Consider the following 12,603-nt stretch of genomic DNA (forward strand, 5'->3'; position numbering starts at 1 on the left):
AAAAAAAAAAAACAAAACAAAAGCAACACATCACATTTTGAGGTTCTGGGTGGATATAGATTTTGGGGGAGGCACTCTGGGTTCCAAGTAGCAGAGTTTGGAAATCAAAGCACTGAAGTCTGGATCTTTCAAAGACATACCTTCATTATGACCTCTCTAGGTTCTAGCATAGGTCATAGAATGCAATAAAAGAAAATGTTCCCTGAAATTAGCAGTATTCACAATAGCCAAAAGGTAGAAACAATCCAAATGTCTATAGATGAATGAACGGATAAACAGATTGTGGTATATCCATACAATGGAATATCACTCAGCTTTAAAAAAGGAATGAAATTCTGACACACATGGATGAACCTTGAAAGCACTTAATGACACTAGATTATATACATTAACATGGTAAATGTTGTTATGTAGTTTTTACCACAGTGAAATGAAAGAAATATTTGCTGGAAGAATAACTTTGCTCATGTTCAGGACATTTTCATCCCAGATACCTAGAATATCAGTCCTCAGCTTCCAATTCCTTCAAATTCTCACACACACATACCAAAACAGAACAACAGAATTCATTTATTGAATACTTATTATATACCTGGCACCGTGCTAAGTATTTTTCAGGTATTATATTATTTAATGTGCACAACAACAACCTTGTAGTAGATATTGGAATCCCTATTCTATAGATGAGGAAACTGAAGCTCATCGAGGGTATGTAACGTACACAAAGTCACCAGCTAATAAATAGAACTCTGGGGTTTGAACCCAAGTTTTCTGAAGAGCCCAAGCTCTTTATCACTTTCCTATACTTCCTAAAAGCTTTCTCAAACCTGTGAGTCCTATACTTTGAAGATAGGGACAGGAGGCAGCCTCTAGTACAGTGTCCCCAAGCTTCCCCTAGGGAAGATAATAGCCAAGACTTAAATGGTACCATCTGTTTTGCCTGGAAGGACTTCACACACATCAACTCTAATCCTACGACAGCCTCAGAAGTGAGTGCTATTAAATGTCCTCACTTTATAGACGAGGACATGAGGCCCAAGGAGGTTAAGTCCCTCAAGTCACAGAACTGAGTATCAACCCAAAGAAAGTAGACTTGGGGACCTTCTAACCACCTACTTTTCTTTCACTCTGACAGAAAGAAACCCTCTGGTTAATGCCACCAAGAGGGTGGTGGCCAGCTATTCCTCTCACCTCATTGGGACCTTATTCCCCTGCTTTGCTTTCTTCTCATGATTGATATGTTTGTGGAACGAATGCATAAATGAGCAAAGGAAAGGCTGCTTGCTGCTTTCAGCTGAGAGTCTCAGCCGAGCCCAGAGATTTTTCACCATTAGACTCCCACCAGTTCCTCTGACTTCATTTCTAACTTGTCAAAGTACCCGGGTTCTCTAAGCAAACACGCTCTTCCAAGGTGCCTCCCATTGACACTTGCAGTTCTTGCACTTTTCATTGTCCGCTTTCATGAATTGTTAGATTTCCTACAGAGCATCTACAAGGACAGGCTTATGTATAGTGAACAAGACACATGAAGGAGGAATAAATTTTCATAAGGCCCCAGGGTCCTTCCTTCTATCGCCTGGTGAATTAGCCTCATCATCTCACGTTCTCCTGAGCGGGAAATCTCAGCTTTATCGGCCTGGATTCAGCTCGCATCCTGCATCTTTGAGCCGTAAAAGGGTTTATGGCTTTTGGCTGGAGGTTAGAGTTGGTGGTGGAAGGCATCCGTCAGTTTGCCCGCCTCAGCACCAGTAGAGTAGAATGGGGAGTCCAGAGAGTCCAGGGGGTCTTAGAGTGTCTGCTGGCATCCGCCTGCCCATCCACTCAGCCACCGCCTAGTTTTTCTGAAGAATCTACAGCATCAGACCCAGTGAGGTTTCCATACTGGGAGTTACTGCACGCGCACATCTTGGAGCTTCTGCATATTCATACGGGAAGCAGAAAGGCCGATGTTAAAGGGGGAGGGGGACAGTAATTCATAAATATTAATAAAGGCAGCCAGCCACCTGCTCCAAGGAAGGCTATGAATGTTAACGAGGGGATGACGCATGAGTCCCGCGCGTGCCTGTGGGCGAATGCCCGAGCGCGGGCGCGCCCCCAGATCCCGGGCACGAGCGCGGGGAGGGGCGGAGGGCGGGTTGAGGGGAGCTCGCCGCAGCCGCCGCCGCTGCCCCGCTGCTGCCCTGCGCTGAGCTCCGGCTGTTCTGTGGATGGCGGTGTCCCGCTGAGCCCCGGGACTCGCCTCCCTCCGCCAGGATCAGCACAGGTGCAGTCGCGGGGGGCGACTTTGGTCCGGACCGACCCACAGTCGTGGGTGGGGGTTGGACGGGGTGGTTAAGGAGGCCCCGTGACCCGGGCTTCCCAGTCGGTAGGTCTGGGGGTGCTGCAGCCCCGCACCCTCGACCCGTCCCGTCTTGGAATCGGAAAGAAAGATCCGGGAGGCCGGCGCTCTCTGCCCGGCCCTTCGCCGGAGCGCAGCGGGGACGCAGCGCCGGGCTGGGGACGTGGGACGATGGACATTGCCAGCAGCATCAGAGCCTGGGCCCTCAGCCAGGCCTGGTGTGTGTGGGGGGTGTGTGTGTGGGGTGTGTGTGTGTGTGTGTGTGTGTAACTGTGTGCAACTGTGTGTGTGCGCGTGTGTACGCGCGCCTGTGTGCATGTGTGTGTGTGAGACTGTGTATGTGAGAGAGAATGTGTGTGTGTGTGCGTGTGTGTGTGCGCGCGTGTGTGCCCGAGCACGCGGTCTGGGGCCAGGGGGGCAGAGGACGCTGCCTGGTTGTGCTGGAGCAGTGGGTCAGTGCCTCCTCCCAGGACCGTTATCCGGTCTGCCACCTTTAACGCCTCAGAGTCATCTCTGCCCTAAGAACCCACCCTAACCCCCGCCCACCCCCACCCCCGCGCCGTGCCTTCCTTGGGGTGCCAGGCCTTCCCCAGGTCTGAACATTCCTGCAAGGTCAGCACCCTGGCTACTGCCGCCGACGCTGGGGAGCGATTGTCGGACCACAGAACAGGTCGGAGAAAGGACGAGTGTGGTGGGGGGCGCGCCGCCTGCTGTGGGCTCAGGGCCTCTAGAGCTCCGCGCGCAACGCTGGACAGAGCCCGAACTGGAGGCAATTTCCACAGCCCTCTCTTCCCTCTTGCCTATCCCTTCCCTCCTCGCCGCACACCTCTAAGCCCCCTTCCCACTCCGGTGTCCCGGTCTTATTTGGCCACAAGGGCGGTGGAGTCTGTGTGCGGCCCACGGGATGAGCCCAGCTTTCTTGGCTCGCCAGCCATTGTGCTGCTTCAGGAGCCTTTCTTTACCCCAACAGCGCAGAGGCGGAGGGTGGGGGGAATGTGCGATGAGGGTGAATGGAGCAGCAGGCGGAGGGGAAACAGGAGGAAGTAGAACTGCAAAGGGGTTGTTGGTTTACATGCAAATGAAATACTCTCTTTCTGTCCAAATGTGAAGCTGGCACAATCATGTATACTGACTGGGTTTTGCTGAGTAGCGGAGGGCAGGTTCTAGGGATGGTGGTGGGCGCACACAGTATCAGCTGATCTATGGGGCGAGTAATGGGAAGAAGGGGAAGATGTCATGGGGCGTCTGTGGAGGCATGGTGAATTCTTTGCTGATCTGCTCCAGTCTACTCTGCTCAGCAAAGCAAGGACTGGAAATTTGCACTGCAGCCCCAAGCTGTGGCTAGTACATCATTATGCCGCACAAGAGGTTTATGTGTTTCCTACTGGGCCTCTGTTAAGCTCCGTGGTGCCTTTTCTTGTTCCGATTACACCATCTATTGGGAGCCCAAATAAATGGAATAGGTTATAGGACATAATTGAACTATAGTTCTGCATTCTGTTCTATGATAAAGAGAAAAAGACAAGACAACCCTTCTATGGTTCCTTCTTTCTGCCATTCTTTACATATTTTTTAAAAATCGATTTTGAAAGTATAGGGAAAGAGGATAAGCTATCCATTCCATTAACTCTAGCTTTTAAGAGGAGGAGAGCTGTGAATGAAGATAGGGGCGAGCTTACCAGGGTGCAAGAGTAGGACATTTCAGCTGGGGGGCAAAGGCATCCCACTAATAGAGAAGAGCAAAAGAAAGTGAGCTGAAGGAAGGAGAGAGAGGGCGTCATTTCAAGAAGGGCTGCCAGCCCCAACCCAGAGACCCTCCTCAAGGCCATGGTACGGCCAGTAGGAATGCCTGGCTTTCCTCTGCCGCAGCCTGGGATTTTTCTACAAATGCTGGGCTTATTTTGGGTGTTGAGTGATTTTCGATTTCCAGCTGGCCATTCATGCAGAGCTTCTTGGCTCCTAGGTAGTACATTAATGAAAATAAATCAGGCTTTATTATGGATTATGATCATGTTTCTGCAATCTAGAGCTGTGACATCTGTTTCTTCTTCTATCATCTTCTAGAGGAATCCATATCTGTAGGGCCTGCCTAGGCTGAGGATAGGTGTTTTCGGCATAATCTTCCTGTTGCGAACATTCCAAACTCGATCTTAGTCCTAGGCTCTGGTTGGACTGCCTTCTTGTTACTGGTTAATTAGTATAGATTTTGCCGTTTCAAATCAGTGCGCCCTTGGTATTTCCTTCTCCTCCCAGCGCCCCCTTATCTCCTAAAGAGTGCACATTTAAAAGAAGTGCACATTTTTGGAACATCAAGTATTTAGCTTTCATATCTCTCTGAAATGAGACCCATGGTCCCAGAGGCTTGGAATTGAAAACAGGAGTGGTGCTTTAGCAAAAAAGATGATAAAATTCATTTAGCAATAGTTCTCTCATTTGATAAGCATTTTGAAGCATCGCACATAGAATATCACAGCAGGGGTAGTTTTTCTTTTACTTGAAGCACTCTTACTCCACATTTCCATGTAACTAAGTTATCCTCGTTTTCCTAAAATCATTGACATTTATTGGACACTGTGTATTCCATACATTGGGTTTAGCACTTCGAAGGTGATCTCATTTACTTCACAAAACAACCTTCAATGTAAGTGCTATTCTAAATCCCATTTTACACATGAGAAAACTGAAGCACAAAGAGGCTGATCATTTGCCCAAATCTCCCAGCTAGAAAGTGATATAAGATCAGGACGGGATCCTAGAGTCCAGGCTCTTCACCATCACAGAGTCTCATCTCCGACAACACAAAGGCCTTGTCTGTAAAACTTTCCTTACTATCTATTGCACTCTGTGATCTTTTCTAAACTCACTTTGCCACTCAGGGGTTCCTAATCATTTTTGTGCTATGGGTCCCTTTGACAACATAGAGAAATCTATGAGATCCTTCTCCGAATATGTTTTTAAAATCATCAAATAAAATGCAGCTATTTTTAAAGAACACTTGGAGTCTGTAGACCCTAGGTGAAGAATCCTTGACTGACAAGTAGTTGTATATTGCTTTATAGTTGTGCTGTCCAATATGGTAGCCACTAGCTACATGAGACTATTGGGTGTTGGAAAGGCAGCTCATTCAAATGGACACTTTTTTTTAATTTTACTGTGAATGTAAAATACACCCTGAATTTCAAAGCCTTAGTATGGAAAAAAATGTAAAATGTCTCATTAATATTTTAAAACATGGAATGTTTTACATTTTGAAATGGTGATATTTTGGGTGTATTGAATTAAATAAAATATAATATTAAAATATATCATAATTAAATATTAATTAAATTAATATGCTATTAAAATTAACTTCCAAAGGTATTAGGTCTATACCAACACCTTCATTTTAACAAATGAGGTAATCAGGACCCACGATGCTTGTCACTGAGCCAGATATTGGCAGATCTGTTGGCTCTTGAGCCTGTGTTCCTTCCAAGATATCATCCTGCTTTTATATCTTTTTATATTTTAAGGTAGGTCCTATTATGTTGCCTTTGAAAGTCGTAAATACTCAGAATATGTTTTGATGTGATGCTATGCTAACTGACTTAATCCCAGTTAAATCCCAGGAAGAGCTGTCCATCCTCACCTGGCACACCTTTTGCCTCACTTAGGCGGAGATGGAGAATGGCACTCCTAGGGCAAAACCCATGGCTTTTGCTGTCTGTTTGGTCCTCAGGTGGTGGTTCCAATTTAAAAACATCTAACTGGATAAGTAATCACACGGACAGGCGAGAAAAGTTGGGTTGTCTTTCTGTGTTACGAGGAAGGAACTTTTGTGTGTAGAGAAGGACGTGATAGATAATGATGCTGGTGCTGCCTGAACTTGAAAACGAGAAACTGTATGTGGCGTGAGAAGATAATTTTTCAGTAAGTACACATTGATTGATTGCCTAGCCACAGGGCAGTGTGTGCTGGGAGTGGTGGAGGATATTTAGAGGATGTCTATGCCCTCGAGGAATTTAGATTCAAGGGCTTGGAGGTACACACAGATGGATAAAGCACAGTTGAAGGCAATGTCTGAAGAGGGCCTGGAGCTGTTGGGAAATGAAGGGAGGCCTGAGTATGCAGCCCTCCAGGGTGCAGTGCCCAAGATTGTTATGGACTCTGGCCGTGTAACAGCTGGGTCTGTCTCTTACAGGATAATGGATCATTTAATTCATTCCTCTAGTCCCAGACATATGCTCTGTGTCTGGAAAAAACTCAGGTGCTTGTTTGAAAGTCTCTATTGGTATTTTCTTAGTCTAGTATTTATTGATGAAGGTAGTAATATCCAGGCTCACAAATTCCTATCCAGGCATGTTTCAGAATATAAATTATCTCAAATTTTGAAGGCAATAAGAGAGTGCATATTCTGCATATCTTCCCCTGGAGGCTGGGGTAGCAATCTCTATAATTTAAAAAATTAATATTTCTCCAGCAAAACACACTAAATGGGATAACTTAAAACCATAAGCAGCTTTTATATTTCATGTAGATCAGGTTTAGTTGCCAAATGAGCTTATGTCAGGTTAGGTTTTGCCCCCATATATGTTATGAAAAACTTCCAGCTTAAGGATGTGTACACATATTGAACAATATTGATAGTTACTGTCTGCCAGGCATTGTTTTAAGCTCTTCCCTGTGTTTACTCTTTTAACCCCATGATAACCCTTGGAGATAGGTCCTGTTATTATATCTATCCTGAGATGAATAAAAGGAAGCACAGAGAAGTTAAGTACTTTGCTAAGGTCGCAGCTGGTAAGGGGCAGAACAGGATGCAAACCTAGGCAGTCTGGTCCAGGGGCCGTACACTTAACCACTGCACTTTGTTTTTTGGAGGAGGGAATTGGAAGCGGGTGTGTCTCAAATGCTATTTGAACTTTTTAAGTACATGATGAGGAAGTGCAGAAGTGATGGATGCCAGCGAAGCGGAATCTTTGTTTTTAGAGAGACAGAGATAATGGAATATGTGATTACGTTTCCTCGGACCGAAAGCCCAGTTCGAACTCACATTACCTTGTTTATTCTTCTAGATAAACGAATCCTGAAAGTTGCAGCTGTGCAAGAATGGAGGCCCCACTGGTGAGTTTGGATGAAGAGTTTGAGGACCTTCGGCCCTCCTGCTTGGAGGAACGTGAGGAAAAGCCACGGTGTTTCTATGGCTCATCTCCCCACCAACTAGAGGACCCCTCCCTCTCTGAGCTTGAGAATTTTTCTTCTGAAATAATCAGCTTCAAGTCCATGGAGGACCTCGTGAATGAATTTGATGAGAAGCTCAATGTCTGCTTTCGGAACTACAATGCCAAGACCGAGAACCTTGCTCCTGTGAAGAACCAGTTCCAGATCCAAGAGGAGGAAGAGACCCTGCAAGACGAAGAGTAAGAAATCTTAATTGCCCTCTTCTGCTTCAGACGAGAGCCTATAGTCTTGGGGCTTCTTGACATAGAACTAGTTTCTATCTACAAGTTCATGGCTTATTACTTATAGTTTTATGTCAATGGGGCAGTGCACTGGTAATTGCTGACATTGGTCTGTTATGTCCCTTTACAGTCAAACCTTAAAGGAGTGAAGGATTTTTAGGAAATAGAAAGGTTTTCCTAGATATGAAATAGAATTTCAGGAACATGGAAAATTTGGGGGTCTGTCTATCTTCAGCTTTCTTTACATCAGTGGTAATCCACCTAGATATCAGAAATAAGAACCAGAAAAAAAATTAACGGTGACAGAGGAATCTATGTCATCAGAATAATTTGTTTCAAGAAACACCAGAATTGTGAACATTTCCAAATTGTTCACAACCCCTCAGGACTGGAAAATTATCTAGAAATGTTAAGCTATGTCCAAATAAGATAGCATACCGATTGAACAGAGAGCCTGGACAATATCAAGGTGATAACTGGGCGAAGTGGCTTCTGAGTGTGCAGATTCCTTGTGCCATTTACTAGCCACTTTCTTGGATCTGAATGGTAGTCAAGAGAAGGGATCTGAGAAAAGTGCTGTTTGAGGAGGGACTAGAAAGAGAAGAAGGGGCTAATTTGTTATATAAAGTAGGGTGTTTGGGTGTTTGGTAAAAAGTACCCTACAGAGATTAAATATCCACCAATTGTTCTTTAGGCATCACACAAGAAATGTCAAATAGTTGGTAATGGAAGTTTTGAGCAATGGTACTTTTTTTTTTTTTTTTTAATGGATAAGAGTGGGAAGAGTTGACTATAAACAAGTTTGGTAAGAGGCGTGTCCTAGAGGGTTAAATCTGACCACATTTGGCAGATAGTTGCTAATTTGGTAACTAAGACTGTATCTCTGTGAATAAAGGGCTGTATATTTGCCTGACTTACTCACTACTATATCCTCACTGTCTAAACAGTGCTTGGTGTGTAGTAAGTGATCAAATAATATTTTTTTAATGAAATATTGAATATTGAATGAATTGGATGAGCGATAATAGCCAGCCTTATAGGTACATGTAAAGTATTTCCAAGTCCACACCATTTCCTTATTTTCTTTTTAATTAATGCTAGCCTGAAGGCATGATCACAGAGAACATTTCATTCTGGTGACCAGTACTATCACTGTGGGCTGTGTGTTCTGATTCCATTTTAAGTATCAAACTGGTTCATTTTAGGTACTGAGACCATTATAATTTGCTCAATTCCTTTAAGTCAAAAAAGAATGACTGTGGGGCTTTATTATACAGAGGTTTTTTTTTTTCACTCTAGTTCATTGCACCAGGCAATGAACTAAAAATACAAAGGCTATGAATTCTAATTTTCATACTCTCACTAACTCGCCGTGTGACCTTGGGCTAGTCACTTAACTCTAGCTGACTGCGTGGGTCCTCATCTTTGAAACCTCCAGAGCTTAATCTTGATGAAGCGGGACTAAGGACTTGCGAAGAACCTAATTTCTTACCTCACCCAGGCTGCTCTCTGAAAATGACATTTTAAGATGTGTCCTATTCCTTTTGCTTCCAACAAATCATTTCTCCGCCATCTAACACCCCCTCTGCCTCATTAAGGGTGAAGGCCCAGCGAGCAGGTTCTTATTCTCTCCAGCACATTAGCAGAGGCCACTCAATGTCAATTACCATCACAAGGGATTATTGGGCTTCTCATCCTGATTTTTCCGACTTGCCTGCCTCATTGACTGTCTCAGCTAAAAGACCAAAGGTTGAATAATTACTCAGAGATAAAGTATGATTTGGGGAGAGTATAGAGGGAAGAATCTGGGAATTGAGAAATTAACACTATACTTTTTAGGCAGCCAGTGTGTCTAAAGCTTTACAACTTAAAATAAAAATCAGAATTAAATTACATACTTTGTTTTATAGACAACTATCCAGATATTTCAACTGTAAAATTATGATGAGGTAAAGGAAAAGGATGATTTAATATCTAACTTGATTGTAGTTCTCCTGAGCAAAGCTCTAGGGTTTAATACACTTGCTTAGGTTTAGTATTTAGAAGGATATTTCATCCACGCATGAAAGTGTTTTGGGTGGGCTAGAGCTAAATGATAGAAGCTTAAAACAAAATCTATGAAATTCTTGGTCAAACTAACCTCCTTGAAGACTGCACAAATCATAAAGCAAACACAGTGATTCCCTTTGAAGTTTTGATTTCTTTAGTTCTCATTTGGAACTGTTTGGCTAATACAAAATTGGCTGAGATATCAGTTTATCTCTGATTGGTCAGGGCATGAAAGTTCTAGGCATCAAACAGTGTTAAACTTGAATATACACCTTATGCTTTTAAGTTTGGAAACTATTTCAGAATCTCTTCTTTGCTTATGTGGTATCACCCTTTCCTCTATCATAAGAGATTGGACCTGGAGGCCAGAGCCTCTTCGGGGCCTCTACAAAATGGTAATGAACAGTTCTCACCTGACCTTCTGCCTCCTTGGGGTCCCTATCAAGCCTCTTACTAGTGCCCTGGAGACAGAGAGGCCAAACATGTGAGAACAATGGCAGTTTCCTGTTCTTCAGATGGAATTATAGGGTTAAAGGTGATGTTAAAAATAAAGTTCACACAATAGACGGCCTGGAGTCAGCTCTTTAAATCGAAGACAAGTAAGTACCAAATAATCAGAATGGAAAAGCTGATGAATAACTATGATTTTTTTTTTTAGGAAAGTTAATTCTTTTCTTATAGGTTCAGTTTCCCCATATAGAAGACAGAGATAGTATTAATTCTATTTAAGAATTTGAAAGAATCTAAAAAGTTGTTCAGTCATTAATGTGCTAATAATGAATAATTCTTAAATATTCACTGCAAAAGTGTCTAAGTGTGGATATTGGCTCGACTGGAGGCAAATGAAACACGGGACAAGGGCTGTAGCCAGCCTATAGGGGATTAAGGGAAATGTTACCAAGCTGGAATTCTAATAAGCCCTGCAAACTGCCTACCGTGTTGTCAGGAATAGGTATATAGGTGTGTGTGTGAGCGCGCACGTGTGAGCATGTAGCATATAGCAAGATTAATGTAGCCTTGATGGCCATGTTGCCAGTTCCAGATCTGAATTTTTGTAGAGGTGTCTTATCACAACCCATTCTGTTTGTTTTGTTCATCCAGCATCCTTTCCAAATTCCTAGCCCTCTCTGGTGAAAGATCATTTAGTCAATTCTATAGGCATCTAAACCCAAGCTATAAAATATGCACCTGAAAAGCGTTTTCTGTTATTACAGAGACTGAGAGAGCAAATTGAATCTTGGGTGCTATGGCAGCATAGTGACAGGAATCGAGGCACCCTCTTTGATTTTAGTTCTTTGATAAAAGATATAGTAGATATCTTTCAAAGTCTTCTTTCCCCAAGGTAAGAGTAAATAGGATGCTTCTCAGGGAAGTGTACAGTCCACCTCAGGGTGCCTATCTATAAAAGGGAGTATGTCTATTCCCAAGGATCTTGATTACAATCAGATAGATCGCCTCTCTGGGGAGAAAGCCCTGTCCACTCTTTTCTTCACAGAAAGCTTTGTGTTTTCCCTCTCGCCACCGTATCCTCCTTCCTATGGCTGCCTGCCTCCCAGTGTTCTTCCTTTGCCTTCCATTTAACCTTCCTTAGGATGGAGAAGTAGCAGAAAGCAGTGTGTGCCCCTGCGGCTTGGGCCATTCCGTCTTCCGTATGTTAATGAAAGCACATTGTTTAGAACAATGCGGTTTTAGATTTTTCATGCAGAACCGCTTTCTGAACTGCTGTTCTAGGGTGTGATTTGGAACTTGGTATATTATTCTGATGTTCATGCATCAGAATAATAAAATTTATCAAGAATTGGAGGAGTTAAAAAAATGAAAAAGAAAAAAAAGAATTGGAGGAGTTAAGTGGTTAGGAATATACGCTCTGTAGCTCTGGTGCCTGGGTTCAAATCCTGACTCTGTCATTACTGGCTGTGTGAACGTAGAGAAGTAACCCTAGATTTCAGGGTTTTTTTTTCTCATTAGTCTCTGCCCTACAGAGTTAGGGAGTGAAGGAATTAGTTCACATAAAGTTTAGAATAGTACTTGGTTTATGTTAAGTGCTCTTTAAGTATTGGCTGCTATTGTTATTATCATTAAATGGGCACCTAATAAGTATAGGAAGGATATGCAAGTGACTGGAAAGAGGTGAGAGTAGCTCTATCTTAAAAGTTGTTTATGACCCTCAAAGGATAAAAAGTACCTCAGAAGGGAAGAAAACCTGGACAAAACCTGAAAGAAAACGGGGATGGCTCGAAATCCTGAGAAGATAAACATTTAGAGAATTGTCACTAATGGAGATGAAATCCATAGTATGGCAGTGAAGGCTCAGATGAGAAAAGTTGCTACTCCCTAAAAATTTGAGAGAGTCCCCAGTTGTTACTTTAAGGATCTGAACGGTTTCAAGGTCATTGGGAAGTGTGCAGTCTATTAAAGTTTCCAGCTTTCGTCCTGCCTAGGAGAGAGGTATAGAAGGCTCCTGCCTATTTTGGGTTTTGCTGAATTTCATTTTCCAGATATGTGCTGCAAGAACAAATCTGAAGGTCAGTGCCTGCATGCACGTTGTTCGTTCTCACAAAGAATGTGATGCAGGGATGCAAGGAAGGGTCATCCACCGACCTTTCTAGTGAGTGTGGTGCTTAGAGTTCTATCTTGGAGAGAGCAAATCATGTTTGCCTGTTGCCTTTAGAATGCAAGTGAAACTTGAATTTAGAATTAGGCTAAATTAATGAAGCTCTAATAGTGCCTGATGGAGATTGGATTATTACCCGTGTTTAAGAAGTAGACTCTGAA

General features: G+C 43.3%; 1 protein-coding gene across 5 annotated transcripts in view; it reads left to right on the top strand.

Moving 5' to 3' along the window:
- FEZ1 (fasciculation and elongation protein zeta 1) overlaps window positions 1–12,603 on the top strand; it is a 62,014-nt gene that overhangs the window by 20,460 nt on the left and 28,951 nt on the right. For 2 of the 5 annotated variants that reach the window (XM_011367127.2, XM_023534681.1), the window contains exons 1-2: window positions 2,117–2,263; window positions 7,393–7,737. In XM_011367127.2, coding sequence (XP_011365429.1) covers window positions 7,427–7,737 — 311 coding nt within the window. In that variant the 5' untranslated portion in view covers window positions 2,117–2,263; window positions 7,393–7,426. Of the gene's footprint in view, window positions 1–2,116; window positions 2,264–6,056; window positions 6,248–7,392; window positions 7,738–12,603 lie in introns of those variants that run through there. The other 3 variants (XM_011367128.2, XM_011367131.2, XM_023534680.1) reach the window with 3 other exon arrangements.

The sequence above is a fragment of the Pteropus vampyrus genome, unplaced genomic scaffold, assembly GCF_000151845.1.
Source record: "Pteropus vampyrus isolate Shadow unplaced genomic scaffold, Pvam_2.0 Scaffold130, whole genome shotgun sequence".
In the NCBI taxonomy this organism is placed as follows: Eukaryota; Metazoa; Chordata; class Mammalia; order Chiroptera; family Pteropodidae; genus Pteropus; species Pteropus vampyrus.